Source organism: Dermacentor andersoni, chromosome 2 (genome assembly GCF_023375885.2).
Source record: "Dermacentor andersoni chromosome 2, qqDerAnde1_hic_scaffold, whole genome shotgun sequence".
NCBI lineage: Eukaryota > Metazoa > Arthropoda > Arachnida > Ixodida > Ixodidae > Dermacentor > Dermacentor andersoni.
The window spans coordinates 205,999,356-206,022,155 of record NC_092815.1 but is presented as its reverse complement, the minus strand read 5'-3'; the positions used below and the strand labels follow the sequence as shown (position 1 = coordinate 206,022,155).

At 45.5% G+C, this 22,800-nt stretch overlaps 2 protein-coding genes across 3 annotated transcripts in view; one reads left to right on the top strand and one right to left on the bottom strand.

The window, feature by feature from the left end:
• Window positions 1–18,463, bottom strand: part of LOC126540205 (uncharacterized) — a 52,369-nt gene extending 33,906 nt beyond the window's left edge. For both annotated transcript variants that reach the window (XR_008614442.1, XM_072286613.1), the window contains exons 1-3: window positions 18,211–18,463; window positions 3,882–4,091; window positions 3,659–3,818 (exon numbers count right to left, since the gene is read on the bottom strand). The gene's annotated coding sequence lies outside the window, so the exon portion shown is untranslated. The remainder of the gene's footprint in view (window positions 1–3,658; window positions 3,819–3,881; window positions 4,092–18,210) is intronic.
• Window positions 18,464–19,161: 698 nt separating this feature from the next.
• Window positions 19,162–22,800, top strand: part of LOC126540198 (protein phosphatase 1L) — a 48,603-nt gene continuing 44,964 nt past the window's right edge. The window contains exon 1 of the mRNA XM_050186989.2: window positions 19,162–19,860. Coding sequence (XP_050042946.1) covers window positions 19,534–19,860 — 327 coding nt within the window. The 5' untranslated portion in view covers window positions 19,162–19,533. The remainder of the gene's footprint in view (window positions 19,861–22,800) is intronic.

Here is a 22,800-nt window from a genome sequence, read left to right as displayed (position 1 = left end):
ACATTTGTTCAGGAGTACGCCCATTCACTTATTTTTCACATGTTGGCGGTATAGTGGGCGTGAGTTTGAGCATGAGTTGGAATGCCTGTGTGTAGGTAATGTGCGAGAAACTTACTATGCAAGCCAGAAAGTGGCGCTACTCCCTTTGTGACTGTGTTACGAGCGGTACTCAGCCTTGCCAACATTCTGGGGTTGAAGTGTTTTCTGTGGAGGTTAGCAATGCAATGCTGGTGGATGAGTGAATGTTTTAATCATTTTCGTGTTTACTTGCGTCATATACTAGGTGTGATTTGCCAAATCATATTACTGCAGTCCAATTCTGCATTTTGTGTTTATACACTCTGACATTTTTGAAAGGTTTTGTTTCCTGTTTCTACATTATTATTTAATCATGTTTAATCAAGAACTATTGTACCCTGCTAAATTTGTGTCTAGTATAATGCTGTTTGAGTAGCATTGCATCAATTCTATATTTCATGTTTTCTTTTCCTTTTTTCCAAACTAAGATGACACTGTCTTGCAGCCCTTTCTAGGTAGTGGGAAGTGGTCAAGCTGCCTGAGCGCAGCTTTTGCTCCCACCATCCTTCATGTATAACACATGCAAATAAACTTTCAATTCAGTTCAATCCTCGAGGAAAGCCATGCGCCATGAAAGGCCGGCATCACAGGCAGCCCAGTCCTTGTGTAGCAGCGGTTTACGAAATTCACAGATTCCTTCCATTCCTTGATATGCCAGTCACTATTTTTGCAGCCAACTGCTGCATGCACATTTCCTCTACCATTCCACATTTTGCAGCATGAATCAAGCACAGTGCGTTAGCGAACAGCCGGTTGCATTTCCGACAGCTTACCGCACAACAGAACAGCACACACGGTAATTATTTAGTATGCGTGCACTTTTGTTGAGGCAACATGCAGCGCGCCGCCGAAAGCACCATCTCATTTCTCTAGAGCAAACTACGACGAAAACACCGTCTATATAACAAGGTGCACGTAGCTATATCCACGCTTACATGAGTTCATCAGATGTTCTGTCCGCAAAAGTAAGACGCCTAGTTCTCCTGTAAATGTACAGTAGACTCTCTTTAAACGGAACCTCAAGGGACCAGGGAAATTGGTTCCGCTTAACAGGAGTTCCATTTACCAACGGAAATTGCAGAGAGCAATGCACTAATACAAAACCAACCAACCATGAGGATGGTGTTCTGTTTAAATGGCAGTTACGTAAGCGATTTCCATTTATTGCGATTCCACTGTGGTATCACGAGCCAAGTTTCGTAGAATGACAGAAGTGTTGCTGCCTGCATCACGCAGCACTGTTACCACATCCTTCTGAAGATGTACCCAACTGATGTTGGCACAGACTTCTCCTTCATAATTCAAATCCCTTTTTCTTGGTCATCAACTTAGACAACAAAAAACTCTTCCATGGCGTGACTCGTGGAAACACTAGTTTGGGCTAATGTTTGGCTGCTGCCAATGCTCATGCAATGCGGTCCCTTCCGTTGTTCTTCTGATGCTTACTGTTAGCCTGATGTCAAGCTTTCTGGCAAATGTACCAAAAATCCAGTTTAGCTTCGATTAGCATCATGTCTGACTTGGTCACAAAGAAGACATTTTATCTGGGAAGATTTTGACCATTCCCTTCCCTGCTTACCCTCCTACGTCGTAGATGAAGCTACCAACAGTTCTAGGAACTGGCCCAAATTCCGCTGTCGTTGAGCTTCCATGAAGTCATTCCGTGCTTCATGCAACTCTTCCAAGGTTTTGCAGCTTCTCTCCTCTAGAAATGGTGCATGTTTTGCATGGCCTTGCAGACAAACTTGCAGACAAACTTGCAGACCTTGCAACCTTGGACAACCTTGCAGACAAACTACTTACTATTTACTACTTGCCCATGCCGGCACATCCGTGATTTCTAACCATGGTTGGAAATTGTGGTATCACGACCCAGGTTGGCCTGTAGCATTAGGTCAGGGCCAGAACCTGGCTCCGCACCTCAGAGAGCCGTCAATTAGGTGTCTCAAGGTTTCTGGGTTTGGTCAAATGGAATTGCTCCCTGTATTTTTCGGCCATTAAGCAAAAGCGCTGAAATAGTGGCACCTATGCTTCTTTTTTTTTATGTAGTTTAAGGAATTTTCAGGAAACTGACTGAATACATTTAGGGTTTCGCCCACCAAAAGCACGCCGACGGCTGCTGTCCACTTGTCCTTCGGCCACACAACTACTTTAAATTGACGACTATACATGCCGAGATCGATCGTCTCTTTGCTCATCAAATAGTGGAAGAAAGTTTCAGTGACATATTTGTTACGCTGCCACTCAGTCTGTAACAGCTGCATTTTCAGTGGCCACAGACATGCGGCCAGTAGCAGCCATTTAAGCTCCTAATAAGCAGATGCAAAGTTCAATGTTTCCTTTCTCCTGAGCCATGCTTTCATGCACCAAAGACAGCTCTGCCTGCCGAGTTCATTCATGTTCGGCACGCTTGTTTATCTTTTTCACATGCATGCGCCGCTTCTACACACGTTATAAGCGCACCACACCACAGGCCATTTACCGTCAACATTGACTAATTGCTTTAGGTCCATGTCTTTTCTTGGTACGTTCTCTTTGACAACCGAAATGAGCCTGGCCCCACATTTGGCATCACTCAAACGGTTTCTTGAAGGAAAGAAAAGTTGCATTCATGAGAAAGACGTGTTCAATAGCGTGGCAAGGTTGTTTCCTGAGCTCTCATGAACAGTAGCACACAACAAAGACACGCTTTAAAGGGACACTAAAGGCTAATACTAAGTCGACGTGGATTGTTTAAATGCCGTTCCAAAAACCTCGCAACGCTCGTTTTGTGCCAAGAAAAAACTTAGTTTACGAGAAAATTGCATCTGAAGGGTACGAATACCTTTGTTGAAATTCAAATCTCCCACCACCCAACCAAGGGAGTGGTGACATTGCATACGCTCTTTGCTGTCGTTGATGAGTGAAACGGCATCCGACAGACGGCGGTACCGAGCCAAGACAAAGTCAGAGCGGCGGATACTCCGCCGCAGCTGCTTTTTAGCCAAGTGGTGTAGACCATTCGGGCATCTCGCAACATCACATGGAAGGTGAATTCTCTGCTATTTGCAGTTTGTGTGAGTTTCGCGAGCCAGCAAAACCAGTGCAGCATTACGCGATAACTACTGAAACGCGAAAGCGTGGGCGGCGCGCAGCCAAGAGAAAACGAAACTGTTTGACCGCCCACGTCGTTGTCATGGGTGATTTCAATGAGTTCTTTTGTCTAAACATGAAATAGAAATGGACAAGTAGCATTTTATTTCGTCTTATAATACAATAGGAGGATGTTTTGTGCAGTGAGTGGTTGACTACTAGTGACAGAATTTAACTGAGGAGTGCTTTCGTCACGGGACAAGTGCTAGAATGTCCCGGGGGAGTCTCTAATCATGTCGTTCATTTACCTAAATTTCTCAATTATTAAGGCTCTGTTCGCTTTAATATTGATGTCTTAGTGATTCTCGACCACTTATCTATCACTTTAGCTTGACTTCGTATTTGCCTTTAGTGTCCCTTTAACAAGATATCCTAGGGCCCAATTAAACATGTAAAAATTAGCACACACTCGGCTCCAATTCGGAACAATCTCACCGGGGAGGACTACCTGTCGATGCATCCCACTTTTAGGTCTTGAAGATGGATGAAGGAGTGCTTGAGGTCACTCGATGCCTTGAGCTCCAACTCGTGGTCCTCATCAGACTGGTCAGCACACGGGCCTGGACACCCGACCGTGTTGCTGCAGGCCCTGGCGGTCTTACGAGCACCTAAGGGAAAACAGCAAAACCTGTGGCCACACGAAGTCCTCCCCTCCGAGAAAGAGCTCTCACCAGGCAGGTCATCCCTCGGGCCTGGTCACCCGACTGTGCTGTTGAGTGATTTCTCCCGGCATCGTCCACGTCACTGGGACGCCACCACAAGGCAACTCGCATGTGCCATCTTGCTTTTCTTGTTTCCATTCTGTTGTGGCGCCGTCATGTTGTTGTGGCCTGATTTCATACATGAACAAAGAATGGGTCGCCCTTGCCGTCATTGACGACCTGCATCACAATACACACATCGGTTCTTTCAGCACACATCATCATGCTTACCATAACAAAGCGAAATGCAAATAGTGCACACATTTTCTTCTAGCACTAACAAATCTATCACATCGCCTTTTCCCCAATGATATTACTGTCTTCTCTTCCATATTGCCCCCCTTACATGATTTTAATTTTGCCTGTAAGGCTTTCGCTGTTGTGGAGTTATTGCTCTGCAGCAAGACGCGCTTACTGCATTCAAAACTTTGTGAGCATTACTGTGCATTCAAAAGCAAAACTGGCCTGTTTAATCGAATTATACAAGCAGTCCCAATAGTGTTTTACAGTATCTATCCTACATGAAGCTCAACGATTCTCCGATGTACAGTGACGCCTGCATAAATAGCAGACGAATGTGGCCAAACATGGTCAGTAGGATAAGATTTGCTGATAGTGATAGTGCTTGTGCTACCGTTGTCGCTTTACCATTGTTTTGGTATTAGGGCACAAGTTCATCCTGTGAGAAGTTGGATTCTTTATTCATTCCTTCTGGTAGTGTTTCCATTTGTTCCCAGTCACTACACCATGGCAGTATATTTACCCTTTGCATAGTAATCTCTATGTGGTTGCTTTTAAATCTTGGCGCTCTCTAGATACATCTGGTTGCTTCGTCTATTTATTGCGGCACAGCATTAAACTGCATCAAAATGTACTCGATTGTTTTCCTGGCTTCCAAGCAACAACGATAAATATATTTTTTTAGAATTCGGTCACCAGACATCAATATCTGGTACTAAAAGGTAAGGTGTTCCTCTTGAAACGACATGACTATTATGATGATAAGCCTCAAACCTGACACATACCCACAAATGAGGTTGCACCGAGAATAAGGTGGTTGATGAAAAACAACTTCAAAACAATCAACAGCATCAACGCCAACAGCGACGTCGCAGTGACAGTTTACAAAGTAGCTCATAGGATTCACAGCGGCCAAGTGCCTTATACAGCAGCACTGCAAATGCACAGGCAATATTAAATCGCTCAACATTCGTAGGTGGCCTTGCATCATTTCGCCCGTGACATCAGTTGTGGTAGAACTTTAGGCCTCAGAGTTGATTGATCCCCAGGCAGCAGCGTCAAAATGAGTCAACCAGCTGGAAAAGTATAAAGTCTTTTAAACAGCAACTGCCTTCTTGCCTGCAGCCTAAATATAAATTTTTACACAAAAGAGTCAGCAGTTTCGCCCGAAGGGCCAAGCACCGATAACGACAGCAAGATTTAGCGCTGCACCTGCTCTTCTCAGATGGTGTGCTAATTATTTGTGAGTGCGACTATGTGTGTATGCAATACGTGCGAGTATGCCAGAATTTCTATAAGCGTCCAGTTGCTGTATAGGGCCTGTAATGGCACCACATAGGCACCACTGTGCTGCCAGTAAAGAGCAGTGCCAGTGAAATTATATCACTTTCAGGTGAGGCTTACACAGTGCTGACTAACGGCCACGTCCTCTGCTACAGAGGACGTCCAGATAAGAGACAATACGGGGTAGGATTTCTAATCCATAAGGACATAGCAGGCAACAGTGATGAATTCTATCGCATTAATGAGAAGGTAGCAGTAGTCGTAATAAAGTTGATTAGGAGGTCTAGAATAAAGGCAGTGCAAGCCTTTGCTCCAATCTACGCTCACGATGATGAAGTAGAAGAACAGCTTTATGAAGGAAGATTGAATTAGCATTGAGAAAAGTGCCAGCTCAGTGTACTGTAGTCATGGGCAACTTCAATGCAAAAGTGGGGAAAATGCAGGCTGGTGAACAAGCAATTGGCAACTACGGCATCGATTCCAGTACCCCATAGGAGAGATGTTGGTAGAATTTGTGGAAAGGAATAAGCTCTGAATAATGAATACCTTCTTTAGGAAGTGTAGCAACAGGAAGTGGACCTGGAAAAGCCCTAATGGTGAAACAAGAAATTAAATAGATTTCATACTATCTGCCGATCCCCGCATAGTGCAGGATGTAGAAGTGTTAGGTTTGATGATGATGATTGGTTTTATTGGTGCTAGGGCCAGATGTGGCCAAAGAGTGCCAAGGCCATGACAAGAGCTATCATTAATATATGAATAATGAACATGGAGACGTCGAGGATGATGATTAGTGGGGTTTATTGGTGCAAGGGCCACATGTGGCCAAAGGGCGCCACGTCGATGCTAAGGGCCTGTCAGTGGAATTAAACTGTGATATACGAGGTGTGGATGAAAAATGACTGTATGGACACCTAAAACATTCGCTGAAGAATTCCGTAAAATATACATGTATTAAAGCTTTAACAATGACAAATGACGTGTGCTATGTACAAACTATACATTACAAGGAGGCTACATACTAGAATACGTCACTGTAAATAGCATTAATGGGTAAAAGCGCCCTTAAGCGCAACGGCCTGGAGACATGTGCCATACAAGACGCTACTATCGCAGCAGCAGCCTCTGGTAAGAGGGCGTGCTACGAATCTCGTGAACTTATAACGTCCAATATGTCAACATCACATAAAAAGATTAAAACTGATATATGGTCGAAAAACTGTTCTGATCCAAGAAATATTCCCGGGTGAAGGGGAATGTGCCATCGGCACACTAGTGTAAAGTGCTTTTTTCCTTTCAACTTATGCTTCCCGACGCTACAGCATGATGTGGAGGACTGTCGGTATCTCGCTGCATTTACTACAGGTAGGAGATTCACTGCCAGTCAAAAGGTAAAAGTGTGTACCATATGTATGGCCTGTCTAAAGTCTGCAGAAAATGAACTCAATTCACCGTATTTTTGTTGGTGGTTGCCAGTTTCCTAAACACAGCTTAATTAAGTGGAGCTTGTTTGATGTTTGACTATCCCTCTTTCATTGCCAATAAATTCTGAGCTTTTTGCGCAGGAAAGGTTTTGAGTCTGTGGTAGAGATAGCTATGGAGAAGCTGCTAGCCCTCCCTGCCATGGAGGTGGCGATTTCATCTGCAAACATGTTGCCTTTAGTTCCTCGGTGTCCAGGCACCCAGCACATCATGAAATGCTGGTCTGATACATATTGTCACGACTCACTTGAGACAAGAGCGGAGAGCGGCATTTAATCAAGACAACTAGAACAAGCGCTCAGTTCAGGCTTCTTCTTCTCTAGCACCTTGCTTGCACACGCGAGGTCTTCGTCATCAGCGTGGTTGCGCACAGATAGCGTCGCGGCATTTGCCCCCCTCCAGAAGGAGCATCGTTCTGATGCTCAGCCGGTTGCACCCGGTGTCCAGCCAACCAGAGAGTGCCTATGTCATTCAGAAAAATCAGGTTTCCTGCGCACCCCATGCACAGTCTCAAGCAGGTCCTAATGGCGCCTCGAGCAGAATGGGCTGTCAGGAACGACTTCATAGTTGATGTTGCTAAGGCATCGTAGAACCTTGTATATTCTGAAGTATCGGCGTAGAGGCCTCGGCTGCTGTGCTACTCGGAAGTGCCTTGGTTTCTGCATATCGCGTGAGGTAATCTGTCGCAACTATGATCCACTTATTTCCAGCAGCAGATATTGGGAATGGGCCCGAAAGGTCCATACCAATTTGTGCAAACGGTGTTTCTGGCACTGGAACGGGATGTAATAGTCCGGTAGGTTTCGTAAGTGACACTTTTCGTCACTGACAGTCAAGGCATGTTCGAACATAGTGCTTCACCTGTGCTGCGAGCCGTGGCTAGTAGTACTTCTCTTTGATCTGTGCTAATGTTCTCGTGTAGCCTAGGTGGCCCGAGGTAGCTTCATCGTGACAGGCCTGCAAGATTTCATTGCGGAGAGTTTTAGGGATGACTAGTAGATATCTCTTCCCTGTTGAAGAGAAGTTCCCCCTAAAAAGAACACTGTTGTGTATGCAGAATGATGACAGCTCCCTTGAGAACAATCCGGGCTTGTTTGTGGTGCGGCCTTCTAAGAAATCAATTAGTGAAGCGAGCTCCTGGTCCTCTTGCTGTTGTTGAGAGATGGTGGCCGCATCAACAACACCTAAAGAGCCTGCGGATTCGTCATCATCTCCGCCTGACGACTCGATCGGCGATCTGGAAAGGCAGTCAGCGTCTAAGTGCTGCCTTCCCGATTTATATAGACCACTGTCATGTCGTACTCTTGAAGCCGTAGGCTCCAGTGTGCCAAACGTGCAGATGGATCTTTTATGTTGGTCAACCAACTGAGAGAATGATGGTCACTTATGACTTGAAATGGGCAGCCGTATATGTACGGGCGGAACTTCGTAACTGGCCATACTACAGCCAAGCATTCATTCTCTGTGGTGGAGTAGCTCGACTCGGCACGTGACAGTGTTCTAGTCGCGTAAGCGATGACTCGCTCAGCACAATCTTGCCGCTGAACAAGGACGGCGCCTAGACCCACATTGCTGGCATCGGTGTGGATCATTGTCGGCACATCCACGTCAAAGTGGGCAAGAACAGGCGGAGTTTGTAGACGATGCTGCAACTCGTTAAATGCCGCCTCCTGCTCCTTGCCCTACATAAACGTGACATCTTCTCTGGTTAGGCGGGTGAGCGGTGAGGCGATGCGTGCAAAACCCGCAATAAATGGCTGGTAATATGCGCATAGACCCAGGAAGCGTCTGACTGCCTTCTTGTCCGTAGGCCTTGAAAAACTTGCGATGGCTGTGATTTTCTCAGAATCAGGTCTAACACCTGTGTGACTTACAACGTGGCCCAAAAACTTTAGTTCTTCATAGCCAAAGTGGCACTTTTCAGGTTTTAAGGTAAGCCCAGCAGACCGTATGGCTTGAAGAAATGAGCATAGCCGTCTGAGATGTTCATCAAATGTGGCAGAATAAACAATCACATTGTCTAGGTACACTAAGCAAGTCTTCCACTTAAGGTCTGAGAGAACAGCATCCATTAGCCTTTGGAACGTGGCTGGGGCGGAGCACAAACCAAAAGGAACAACTTTGAATTCATAGAGCCTATCAGGCGTCACAAAAGCAGTCTTTTTGAGATCCCACTCATCGACCTCTATTGGCCAGTATCCACTTTTTAAGTCCATCGATGAGAAGTAACGTGCACGCCGTAGCCTGTCAACAGAATCGTCTATGCATGGTAAACGATACAGATCTTTTTTCGTAGCCCGATTGAGCTTGCGATAATCGATACAAAACCGCAGGCTACCATCCTTCTTCTTAACGAGTACCACAGGCAGTGCCCAAGGGCTTTTTTACAGCTGGATGACATCATCTTCTAGCATTTTCTTGACTTGCTGCTGTATTGCTTCATGCTTTTTCTCGGCCATGCGATACAGATGGTGTCGGATGGGTATTGCGGTTTCCTCCGTAATGATAAGGTGTTTCGTCAGTGGTGTTTTACGCACTCGGGACATTGTAAAGAAGCAGTCCTTAAAATGGTCAAGCAGTTCCCTCAGACTTTGTTTCTGTTGCGGCGCTAAACCTGGGTCAACGTCTACGATGGGTGCATCTGGCATCGTATCGGTGGTCGATTCCTCTTTTACAGCAAAGCAGTGCTAAACGTGGTCAATTTCGTCAAAGTATGCCACAGCGGTGCCTTTACTGATGTGCTGGCGTTCATTGGTAAAGTTTGTCAGTAGTACCTCTGTGCGACCACCGATTAGGCTGACAATACCCCGAGCGATGGCAACACCCTGATGGAACAGAAGTGCAGTTAATTGTTCAGCTACACCATCCTTGTTCCACTGCTCTCCACAACTGACAGAGACAAGACTGAATGATAGTGGTGATATGCAGACGTCGTTGTAGGTGACACGTAACAATGTACGTTGGCGCTCTTCGTCGTGGCTCGTGTCTGTACTAGTTGACAAGGTTATCTCGCCGTCCCGTATGTAAACCACGGCACCATACTGCGGCAAGAAGTCCATTCCAAGGATGAGTGATCTGCAGCAGTCTTTTAAAATCATAAAATTGATGACAAAAGCTGTATTTCCTATCTGGAGTCATGCAGTACATTTACCTGTAGATGTCATTATCTGGCCCCCGGCATTTCGAATATAAGGGCCCGTCCATTGTATTTTGACTTTCTCAAGCCGGTCTGCCAACTGCTCACTCATTATCAAAAAGTCTGCGCCAGTATCAACTAAACCTGTCATGTCGTGCCCATCAATCATTAAGAGTAGGTCGGCACTCAGAAATTCGTTGGCGTTCCGTTTCTCCGGGTTGCTCTGCTCTTTTCTCAGTAACAATGGGGGATTTTTGGCAGTTCAACGACTTGCAACCTTCCCCCCAGAGGTCGCTGATTTCAGTTTCCCCGCCCGCCGTGGGCTTGGGGAGTGGCCTCTTACCACGCCGGCGAAACTGCGACGGTTCGGCGAAGAATAACGTAACGGAGACGGCGAGCGCGACCAGAAATTAGCAGAGCTGCCTTGTTCCCAAGTGACACCGTCGTCGAAGTGTGGATATCTTTCTAGAAACTGTCGCGGAGTGGCAGGTGACATTTCGTGGATGCCACCCTGGCGATGAGGGCAAAACATATAATGCGCCCTGGTTCGCCACAGTGAAAACACAATGGTCGGTGATCAGCAGTGCGCCATACGTCGGTCCTGTGAAGCTGGGGTCGCCTGAAATGCTCCCTCTGATAACCTTGTGGAGTTTTCGAGATCGCTTCTCATTTTGAATGAGTCGAAGCCTAACGAAAGAAACATTCAAGATGTCAGCGCCACCTATCGCTGCAGTCGGGAGATAGCCACAACGACGGCATATGACCTCTGATATCCGAACATCTCGCAGGTCAACTAAAGCTGTAATGAATGTGCGCTGCTTAGCATACACTATACTAGAGCGCATAGCTTACGCTATAGTTGCATACGCTATACTATAACTTTCTAGTAAGGAGTTCCAAAGATGTAGATGGCTTGGAGAAGCTATTCCAAAAGTTCCAAGTAAACACAAGAACTTTGCAGTCATCAGAGGTGGCAATGGACAGTTACTCCAGTTATAGCAACTGTCATGAAAACTGCACTACCAGAGGACATGAGGTTAGAAATGAAGAGGAAAGAAATAGAGAAAGGCACAGGCAACAGATCAGCAACATTGGGGTCGAACTTAGCCTCAGCAGAGAGCATACGTAACATAAAACAAATTATGGAGTTTTTTTATGGAGTAAAATTATGGGAGTATCAGCCACCGTTTAAGACAAATCAACCAACCAACCAATCAAATTGCGAATGCGTTGAAGCACGCCATCGATCGAACTACAGAAGCGGAGCACAGGCGTGACGAAAATGTTCCGATAGTGTCTAGTGAATTGAACTACATCTTTTAATTGCTTGGCCTATAATGTCGTCGCTGAAGAGGTAATTCACGAACCTTCAAGGACCATCCGTGTCGTAGTCGTACAACCGGATGTTCGTTACACGATTGTTGATTTTGCAGAAGAGACAAGCAAGGAGAAATATGATGCAAACCAGTCACTACGTAGTCGGAGACGAACAAAGACATCCATGCTTCAAAGCACTACGCTGAAAAAGCGCATTTTCTGCATTTTCATTGCAGAAGCATAATATTGGAGGAGAATAAAGCAGCTTTGCAGCAGAAGCGAAAATGTTGCAGATGCACGAGACCTTACCACACGGTGAAGATATGCTGCACCAACGTGCGTTGCAGGGCATGCAAAGAAAGGCACGCAACATCCATGTGTCGGCCACGTACACTTGGGCCATCGACTCAGCAGCGAAGCAGCTGTGGTAAACGCCTACATACAAGCGCTCAAGTTCAGTGGTTAGACGTCAACAAGTCCTGCAACATGCATGCACAGCAGTCGGGCGAGTCCAAGTGCATACTGTTGCAGACAGTGTCTTGATGGATGTAAGGAGAAGTTAGCGGGTGCTATGTATGGATTATGCTGAACAATGGGAGCCACAGGACATTCATCCTTAAAAGAGTACAGAGAAACCTAAGCTGCAAAGTGAAAAGGTCTGAAAGGATCACCGTGGGGTCGAAGAGGAGAGACTGAACTTGATATGGAAGTCGTCGAAGTCAAAATCAAGAAGGACCCTACATCGGAACACATCACTATTGAGGCGCTCGGGATAGAAATAACATCCTGTGACGTCCTACCATCGCCACCATTAGTAATACAATAAAGTGTAAGATCTCTAAGTATTTCTTTGTCTGATGGCACCAGAAAGGCAGGCAATAACAACGCAGCTCTCAAGACATCAATATCAATCGGAGCCGGTTATTACTGGAAACTAGTCACTAGTCGCATTCGCAAGATTCAACCAAAAATAATGGCAACAGAAACATTTTTGGGATGGATGGTTCAAGGGCCTGTGGATATTCATTCTATGCCACTGAAATCTTCGACGGTTATGGTCCTCAGGGTCAATGCCAACTCTAACACGATCGTAGATTAACTGCATAAGTTCTGGAATTTGGAAGGCATTGGAATCACGGAGAAACCCATTACAAAGCTAAGCGATGACCACGTGCTACAATACATCAGAGAAACCATGAAGTTCAGTGTGGAATATCAATTGCAGCTACCATAGAAAGGGGACGTAACACAGGATGACAACAAGCGAATTGCAGAGAAGAGGCTTATGCAGGTGACTAAAAATTACCGACGATTACGTTACTTCCTAATGCGAAATTTGAGCGCAGCAAATAAGCTGTTTCACCTTTTCGATAGATTGAGGCAAAGAAATCGAGCAACACATGTATGCGCTATCACAGAATTTTTTTGTTTATTTTTCACACGTATTCCTTTAACAAAGACTCCACTAACAGTTCTTGACAGTCATGAAGGAAGCTTTGTGGTCGGAGAAATAGACTGATATATGTTCGACTTGGTACACCAATGCTTGATTCTCAAAGACGAGATCTATACAAGTGCCTCGCGAGGTTGTCACAGCCGTGGGACGCGTTACGAGCGAGAGGAACGGGATGTTCTCCCGCATAAGTGTTAGGAAATTGCTGTTTGTCTTTATGTCAACATTAAAGTCCCCCACTACTAACATCGGTGTGGATCGATGGACGGTTAATGCGAGTTGCAGGAAGTGCACGACGTCCCACCGATCTGGCTCTCTGATTGCCACCGCACAGGGGTTGCATTGGAGGAGGAGCGAAGAAAGGAATTAAGTTCGAGCCGGCGCTTTGACAACTGGAGACTCGCAGGAAGAGGGGGGAGGGGGGCGGCGTGTACACCCAGCGGCAAACGATGGGGGCAGAAGCGCGCGCAGCAAGCGGACAACACGATAAAGGGAGGAGGGAAGAGATAGCAGCGACTGACTGATGCCGCTGACGCCGATAGTGAGTCAACCCCAGCTGCGGAGTTGGTTTCAGGGACAACGCCGCCGATGCCGACACAAACAATATGATACCCTCGCTTCCGCAGCGCTAAGAACCAGGTCTAGCCGTGGGAAGGTGGTCACGTATTCGTCGACGTGCCGGGGCCTACGTGAAATAACCGGCGCGTCGGCAACCGAAGAGCACCCTATCCGCCACACAAGAACAGGGGGGGGGGGGACCCTTTCCTCCTCTTTCTGCATGGCGGCGACGGTGTTCTATGCAGTCACGTTATCTTGACTCTCTAGCGGCGTCAGCGGCATCCAGCGGTATCAGTCGGTCGCTGCTAGCGCTGGGGGGATGAAAGGGGGGCGGAGCTGGTTACGAGGCCGACGACAACGCCGACGCGAAACCCAGGAACGGACGCCAAAGAGCTGCGCTCTAAAAATTATCCAAGGAAGGCGATTTCCTGCAGGCCCACGACAAGGCTATCCATGAGTATTTCAAGAGAGAAGTAGCAGAAAATTTTAAAGAAACTGCAGACATGCAGAACAAATTTGTCTATTATATGCCACACCAGGCAGTGATCAAGAGAGAAAGAGCCACGACAAAGGTATGCATCATTTTTAATGCACCATCAAGCCATAACTCAGGAAAATCCCTCAATGACAACTTGGAAAATGGACCCAACCTGAACCCGACATCACAAGTTTGCTGATGAACTTTCGACAGCACGGGATTGCAGTTTTATCAGACGTGGAAAAAGCATTTCTGGAGATAGCGATACATGAACATGACCGAGACGCACTGCACTTTCTGTGGTGGGAAGAAATACCCAGTGAAGCTATGCCACGCATGGGGATAAAGACATGGCAGATGACGAGGGTAACTTTCGGCACGACACCAAGTAGCTTTCTTCTCGCAGCCACAATTCATCGACATTTGGATTACTTCGACGAGCAATGCCCCGTAGTTGTTGCACAGCTTTCAAAATAAATTTATGTCGACGTCTTGCACAGAGCAGACGAATGTTCACAAGCTGCTGAACTGTACAAAAAGTAAGAGCTATGTTTTATAAAGTAGGGATGAACTTGAGAAAATGGACTTAGAATAACACCAAACTACAAAATATATCTGATGAATAAGAGGAAGATTTGGATTGAAGAATCAGAAAAGAGGGACAAATCATGGTTTTGGGACAGAAATGGAACTTTGTCGAAGACATACCGAGTTTTCCAGACACTACGTGGCGAGAATACATTGATATTAGACAACTTACGAAATGGCGGGTTCTGCAAGGTAGAGTGAGGCTATACGACCCTTTAGGCTTTTTGACACCACTTTCAGTTAGAGCCAGGTTATTGCCACAGAAGATTTCAATAGAAAAACTACAATGGGGCAACCCACTACCAAGCCAGCACCAATTAGCATAGAAAGAATGGGCAGAAGAGCTTCAGCACCTGGATAATTTCACTGTAAACAGGTGCTGTGACTACAACAGGCAAGCTGAAGTGAAAGCATGAGCTATACATGTTTTCTCAGATGCAAGTCCCACGGCGTATGAAGAAGCAGCATACATAGTAACAATATACTCAGATGGACGCAAAGGAGTAAATTTATTGCCAAAGGTAGAGTCACTCCAATCAAAGAAATTACTCTGCCAAGACCCAAGTTATTGGCTACCACAGTATCCGTCAAGTTGGTTATTTACATACCTGATAATTCATAACTGATAATTTCATCACGAAAATAAGCACCGTGAAATACTGAACTGATTTTCAAATTGTGCTCTGTTGGATCAGGTTAACCAAAATGAAAGAATTATGACACAGATGAAATCAAGAGCAAGTCCAGCAAAAGTCAATGGGGTTATGTTAAATGTGAAGAAAATTCTGTGCATTTGATGACAGGGAAAATTAAGATGAATATGCTGAACAGTGACTTATAGTGGAAGGGAGCCACGTGGATTGATAGTGAGAAACAAAGGCCTGATTATGAAATTAAATCAGAATCAGATGATGAAGGCAAAGAAGAGATTGTGACAAGCATGAGTTGCAGCATGGGTGATGTGTTACGTTGGAAATCTCAGAAAAGAAGCAAGAGCAGGTTCGCTAACAGCAGAAGAGTTGGACACGGCAGAGTTGGTGCTCATAAAAGATGATGCTAGAAAAGAAATTAACAAAAATAAATGACAAGATGAACCTGTACGGCATGGACATTCTGAAAGACAATCAAGGCATCCTAAGAGTGAAAGGGAGGCTTCAATGCAACAATTTCAGCTCTGACGAGAAGCACCCTATTCTATTGCCGAGGGAGAGTTGCTAGTCAGAACTCTTAGTGCTTTGTGCGCATCAAATAACCATGCACGGTGGAGTTTTCTTAACACTAATGCATCTAAGGACCTGTTTTGGATTGTGCGTGGTCGACAGTAAGTGAGATACATTATAAAGAAATGTATCACATGCGGAAGATTTAATTCCTGACCAATGGCACAAGAAATGGCACCACTCCCAGCTGACAGGATAACAAAGACAAGGCCATTCGACATCATTGGTATAGACTTCACTGGAACGCTGAATGCTTGAGAAGGGCAGCAAAGTTATGAAGTTTTATGTTGTGATATTGATTCGCGCAGTAACAGGAGCTGTATAGCTGGAGTTAGTCAAGAGTATGTCATCTGAAGCATTCATACAAAATAAGCCTCCCGAAGATTCACAGCCAGAAGAGGATTATGTACAATTTATATTGGCAATGCAAGAGCATTCAAGAAGTCCAAAAAAGAGAAACAAAATCCTAAGGATGGAAGATGAATGGGTTCAAGAATACACTAGCAACATGCAAATCAAACAGAAGTTTACTGTAGAGTTAGCTCCATGGTGGGGAGGATTTTATGAAAGTATCGTCAGAAGTTTTAAAACATCAATGAGCAAAGCTATAGGAGGTAGAATTATAAATGAAGAACTATGAACTGTGGTTGTTGAGGCAGGAGTGACTAACAGCTGGCCTCTTACGTGTATAGCAATCTCAACGAGCCACAGCCCATAACACCTGCGGACGTTACAGGAGACGGCAAACCCAGCAAACACACTTTGTTGAATTACTGCAAAAGAAGAAAACAGACAATGATAGCATGGTGGGCAAGATGGAAACAAGAGTACCTAAAGGAGCTCAAATGTGCTAGTACAATAACGGCTGGTGACAGAAATATACAAGGATGTGAGCTCCTCCTTGGAGAAGCACATAAAAGAATGCAGTGGAAACTATGCAAGGTAGAAAAGGTTTTCCCAGGCCAGGATGGCCTAGTAAGGGCATGCTTGCTTCGTACACCTGAAGGAAAAGTGGTCAAGAGACTGAATCAGCAGTTGTACTCGAAGGCTGCTTTGGTTGAATCTGGCCAGTGGGAAGATGAAGGAAACAGATTGAAGATAGAGCTGGGAGGCGACAACAGAAGAGGTTGCCGTGGGCACGCTCAAATTTTTTTCTTGTTCTTGTTTCAATACAAACTGAAGATGTATCGGTTCTGCGGTTTCTCTGGTCCTTCCGAAACAAGGCACATATAATGCATGTAATGCTGTTTGCAAATGAACCACCAATCAACTAAGGCGCTTGTAAATGCGAAACAGCTGCTTTTCAGTTATCTGATGTGCCAGGAAAATGACAGCAATGAAATGAGGGGGCAGCACGTCACCAGATGCACGTGTATAGTGTTGAGTTTGTCAAAAGAGGTAAGTGTGATACTACAGCTCCACACATTGTTTTAAGTGGATGGACACGTGGCAAGCAAATGGCCAAATAAATAAATTGCTCTGCCTAAATCGAAAGAACATAGGCTCGCATATAGGCTACCTAAGAGTGAGGCATTTGTAATTAAAAAGTATTGAGAAGTAGTTATCGGCCCTGTGCGTTCACTCAGGAACTGCTGCCCCTGCACAGCAACCGCAGCTACCCTGTAGCAGAGTCATTCAGAACAGTCCTTACTTGAACCGGTCTCTCTCGCTCAAGGAAAAATGCTCCAATCAGTGTTGTTACGCCTTACATACTCGAACGAAATGAATAATGAATTCTCTAATCGAACAATAAAGACTATTCAATTTGTATACATAGTTTCGAATATTTGCAAGCCTCTATTTTTTGGCAATCAGTTTATTTCTATTGCAGTCCATTCAGGCTGAACAATCCTGAGAAGCACATGTCATCAGTCGATGACTGCAAACTCGGCGCCTTATTCAACAACAAGGACATGGGCCACATGGCAGAACTCACTCTTGGTTCAGTCGCTGAAACCAGTGGTTAAACTTTACAAAAGAGATATGATCACTACAGTGAGCGTAATGCAAAGCGCTGTTGCACAACTACAAAGTTTGCAGCACTTTGAAACCATGCCGATATGGACGTGATATGCTATTCAGCACTAATGTCCATCACGGTATAAGCTGTACGACACGCAATATTCTGGAGATGACACTTTCTGGAGGCTCCTGCCTCGAAAATTCCCCTATAAGTCTGCAGTGGCTAAGTTCAGCATAAATTTTAACCAGTCTAATTATTCCTATGTTTTTCACTTGTCCTGTACAAATCTGTTCGGGCAGACTTTCTCTTCATTACTTTTCCCGAACAGTGACCGACCATAAAATAACCTCTCCTGTGATTTGGAAAACTTGCGGAAAGATACTGTCAGCTTCTCAGGTATCTCGACAGAAATCGGCTTGAATGCTCGTCCCAACTAGCGCATCGAACTGTGCGTGCGATATAAGTTGTCGCTGCTCTTTGCCGAACTGCAACGCTCCACCGCGCAGTGAAGTCCGACTCTTGCACTGTCTCGATTTCCACAACGCGTGCGGAGTGGAGGAGAAAGCCCATTGGGGCCTACCTGCTGCCCTGCAAGTTGGTGCCGGTCGGCGACATGCAAGCGCACCCAGTCGATGACAGCACGTCGCGTTAGCACGTTGAGGCAAGACGCACTACAACACGACAGTTCAATGAACTTGTCCGCAGCGGCTGTGAGATATGTTACATGCACACAGTACACGTCGGGTGTCGTGATGAGAACAGAAGATCGAATAATCCACAGTAAAATAGTGAAAATGAATGCCAACTATCATACCGCCACAAAGTAGCGGACGAATACGCTGTTGATGACGATAAGACTGGCGACTGATATGACAGGCATCCATGGATGCAGGAATCCCTGAATCTGTGAGTGAAACCATTTGTGAAATCCATGTTCGTTTGTTATGGTATTTTCGTCATATTGTTGGTATAACATTTATTTATACTAACTCTACAATTTTTATACTGAAGCGTCGTTTTTACACTCTAAGAACGGTTTACACCCTTTGGAGTGCCCCTTCTGCCGCACAACGATAATCGTTATCTGCGTTGATGCGTTTCCTTTCTTGAAAGCGCCGCGTCCGCTACTTTCCTGTCGGGAATGCTATCATGCTGATAACACGCATGTCGTTCGTTACTGGAAAGTACCGGGCTCGCAGCGGTAAAGAAAGGAAATGCGGACAAGACAGGTGACGATTATCGTTGTGTGGCAAATATACACCCCAAAGAGTGCAACTGTTTTTACACTCTAAGAAAAGTTTACACCCTTTGGAGTGCCCCTTCTGCCACACAACGATAATCGTCATTATCGTTGTGTGGCAGAAGGGGCACGCCAAAGGGTGTAAACTGTTCTTAGTGTGTATAGAAGGTCTTCTAGCCTCTATACTGTAGCTCGGAATAGCGATAATGAAGCAGCTTCGCCTATTTTCGGTAGTAAAACTTTTGCACGACCTTTATGGTTTCAAGTTTCGAGAACAGGCAAGATTCAGAAACGACCATTACATAGAATATTTCATTGGAAAACACAAGAACAAATAGTACAATCGAAATAGGCAATGATTCACTCGAAATATATGAGCTTACTTTCTGAACCCTATATAAGCATCAAAATCTTTGTGATCAAAGGATATTAAAATTTTGCGACATTCACTGTTTGGTGGCGCTTAATGTTATTCGAGCACATAGGGCACGCTTCCGGCAGTTATCCACACGGGATGATAGGGTGAATTCTTGCCATAGCTATCCTGCGCTCACTGTAGGAACGGCGAGCGTGAAGTGTCGGAGAATCGAGAGATTTGTTTCACGGTTTCACTTTCTGCCTCGCCGCATCGTATCCTCGCCAAGACATCGTGCGGGGCGAACGATGGACGACGAGCTGGAGGGCGAAGTTGTACAGGAGATCTTCTGGGCACACGTGAGTCTCGTGTCGCGAGCAGCTCGCACCGAACTGCTGCCGATGGCGGACGCGGCCGCCTTCTACGTGCGCCTGTACGTGTTGCGGCCGGGCACGCTCGCCGTGTTTGTGGCACTGTTGGCCGCGGTGCTGCTGTGCCAGTCGACGAACGATGCTTGGCTGCGGCTGCTGCTGCGCCGCTTCGAGCTCCTGGGCCGGCCCGACGCCGTCAAGCAGCTGCTGAGGCGCAGCCAGCCCGTCGGATCGTCCACCGAGCGTCGCTCCTGGGAGATGCAGGTCGGTCTCGCATACCGCACTTCGGCGGCGCGCTTATTTGCAAAGCGCCCGGATTCACAGGTTGATCTTTGCCTTCGTTTGGCTGCTTTGGACATGCGAACCGACACGAAAGCACACGTAACAGCCTCGATTGAATATGCTCTGACCGTGATCTTATGCAGTCATTCGCAGCAACCAGTGGCGACCGCTGTTTGCTCCGTAGCATTTTGATCAGCTGAGGCAGACAGCATGGAAAAGGAAGCAGTCATCCTCTTCTGTCAGCTGGAATTGTGTAATTACCTAGTGAATAAAAAAGCAGGCTACGGCAAACGGTTCTGGCTTACATTAATTGCCAGACTACGCGTACTAGGTTCACTTAATCGTTCCCGCGATGTTCAAAGTGTTACTAGTACCGAGCTTGAAAAGTCGTGTAATGAATTCATTTATAATTTTCTTTTTTGAGTGGGTAAGCTACTGCTTACCACCATAACTAAATAGTGCCATCCCTAGCTGTCACTCAACAAGGAATTTTTGAGCCTTCACATAAGCCGCTGCTCCTGCTGCTCACAATGCTAATGGCCATAGCTGCTGTTACATCGGGTCTGTTTGTGTAAGACTTGATGACAACATTGACTTGAATGCCAACAACACTTGTCCTAAAAGCGGGGTGCTCAACCTGGCCTTCCTTGAATGCCAGGTAACGTATTCTGAAGCGAAACTCTACCTTTGACTTTTCCACTGTTGCAGTCTAGCATGACACTTGGGGGTGGTTAAGAGCATGTATTATCTACATGGTAGGAGTGCAGGAGATGGGAAAAGCATTGTTAGAAACCATGACTTGTTTAGGGTCTATTAGCAACACCTTTTTAATAAGAGCTTCCTGGGCACTGCCACAACATCGTCTGGATCTCCCTGGACATAGCCACAATACCCTCTTAACTGCTGTAGTTACGCATCAGCCCCCTGAAGGAGCCTTGTAGAAACTGCAGCGCTTACCTCTGCACTGACATGCAGCAGTCCAGAAAGGAAGCAGAAAATGGGTATAGAGGAGTCACAAAAACTCTTTGCCTGTGGTAGGTCACATACATGGAAGGAACACGGGAGAGGAGGAAGGCGACATTAGAAAGCATGCTTCATTTGGAGTCTCTTCAATAGACTAAATGCTACCACTAGACAACAGTTGCGGACAAACTGGAGAAATGTAAATTCAAATTTTCTTTTTAATTTTCTTTTATTTACTTTTATTTTTGATACTTCTGAAAAATAAACACCATGCAAGGTTGTCCGTGCAGATGACTGATGTAGGGTGAGCAGACAGCTGCATTAAAGCAGCGCAGCATCAAGACGACGCTACACAAGCGGCCGTCCAGGAAATCAGCACGTCCATGATGCAATGTATTGTTTGAGGCAATGACAGTGCTGACCTTCTCACTGGCTATGAATAATAGCACACAGCAATGTGCAAACACGTCTCACTGTGTGGTCTATGTACTATGTGGGCAAACGCAAGTGGGACACTCAAGCTAACATTTCACATCACCTCACCACTCTTCTGTTGCATCAACCACTGATCAACTTACATTCGTCGTCAAGATCGCCACCAATTATTGTCAATCAGTGCGAACAGCACAGAAAGCTTCGCGTACACCGATTCCCATAGTGCATGGGATCTGTGTGGTTTATGGACAGAAACTGGCCCGACCTTTCACCTAGCTTGGTTTGATTGAATGTTTTATAGGTGACTCTACAGATTTTACACATTTGGTTTAACAATATGGTTGCATACTAACAACTCGTACTGCAATTGCACCAAAACATCTATTGAGGAAGGCAGTATGATATATTCAAACCTGCCATATATGTACAGCTCTCCAAGTCTTTAATGACTTTGCAAGAGCACCGACCGGCATGACAATCAGTACAGTATAGAAGTTCACAGTGTACAGTGCAGAAGACATCTGCAAATGTATGGATGGTATGCACAGGGGTGTTCAGAGCGTTCTCCTGTCTAAACGTTGAGTGGAGTAGCTTTGCAGGTGACACTTGGCCATGACGCTTATGACCATCACTGCTTTCACAGTTGCGTGCCATGACGCAACACTAACCATCATGCCAGTCTACGCTGTTGCGAGATTATTTAAAAATTGGGTAGGTGTCAATGTTGTCTGATTGCCTACACAGTGCCAAGACACTTTGTCCTGCGGTATGTTGCTGACAGTGTTAAGGAGGCAAATTTTTTAAATGTTTTTCCATCCTGAAAATGTGGGATGCCTATACTCTGTTCCATACATAGCAGGCAGCACTGTGGAGGCTAAAGTACCTTACATCAGCGCTCGCATTTGCCAACAGAAAATAGTGTCACATGTGGAAGAAAGGTGTAGGTATACGTCGTGTAATTTGACGTAATGTTAGGCGTTGTCCCTTTACATTGCAAAATATGGCATAATTATTACTCAGAAGGCATTGCAGATCTCAACCTATATACCACTGAACAAGCTGAGCAATACATTTATGCTATTAGTGGCCACAGCGCACCGCTAACCCTCACGACCAACACATAGTAATGTCGCATACTGGAAGCACAAAGCTGCACAAATATGTGATTCAACATAACTTGGCATCCAAACATTCTAATGTATGATGTAATTATTCTGTAAAAAAACATCTACTCTCCAAAACACGTGGAGCGAGGCTTCTATGACAGCAGTACTCGCATAGCTTCTGTGGTGGTGTTTGCTAAGTATATAGCGGAGTATAGATTAAAGAAGCCGCTATAATATTGCAGCACACCATCATAGCCTATTGCTAAAGTGTGGGGCTGTGCAAACATTAAGAACATTTGGAGGGATGAGTTGGATATCCTCCTATTCGATTCAGTTCACAGATTGAATAGTCACTATTTTAGTAGGTCATCACATAAGTGGAAAGTTTTTAATTTGCTGGTAAGAGGGGGAGACTAGC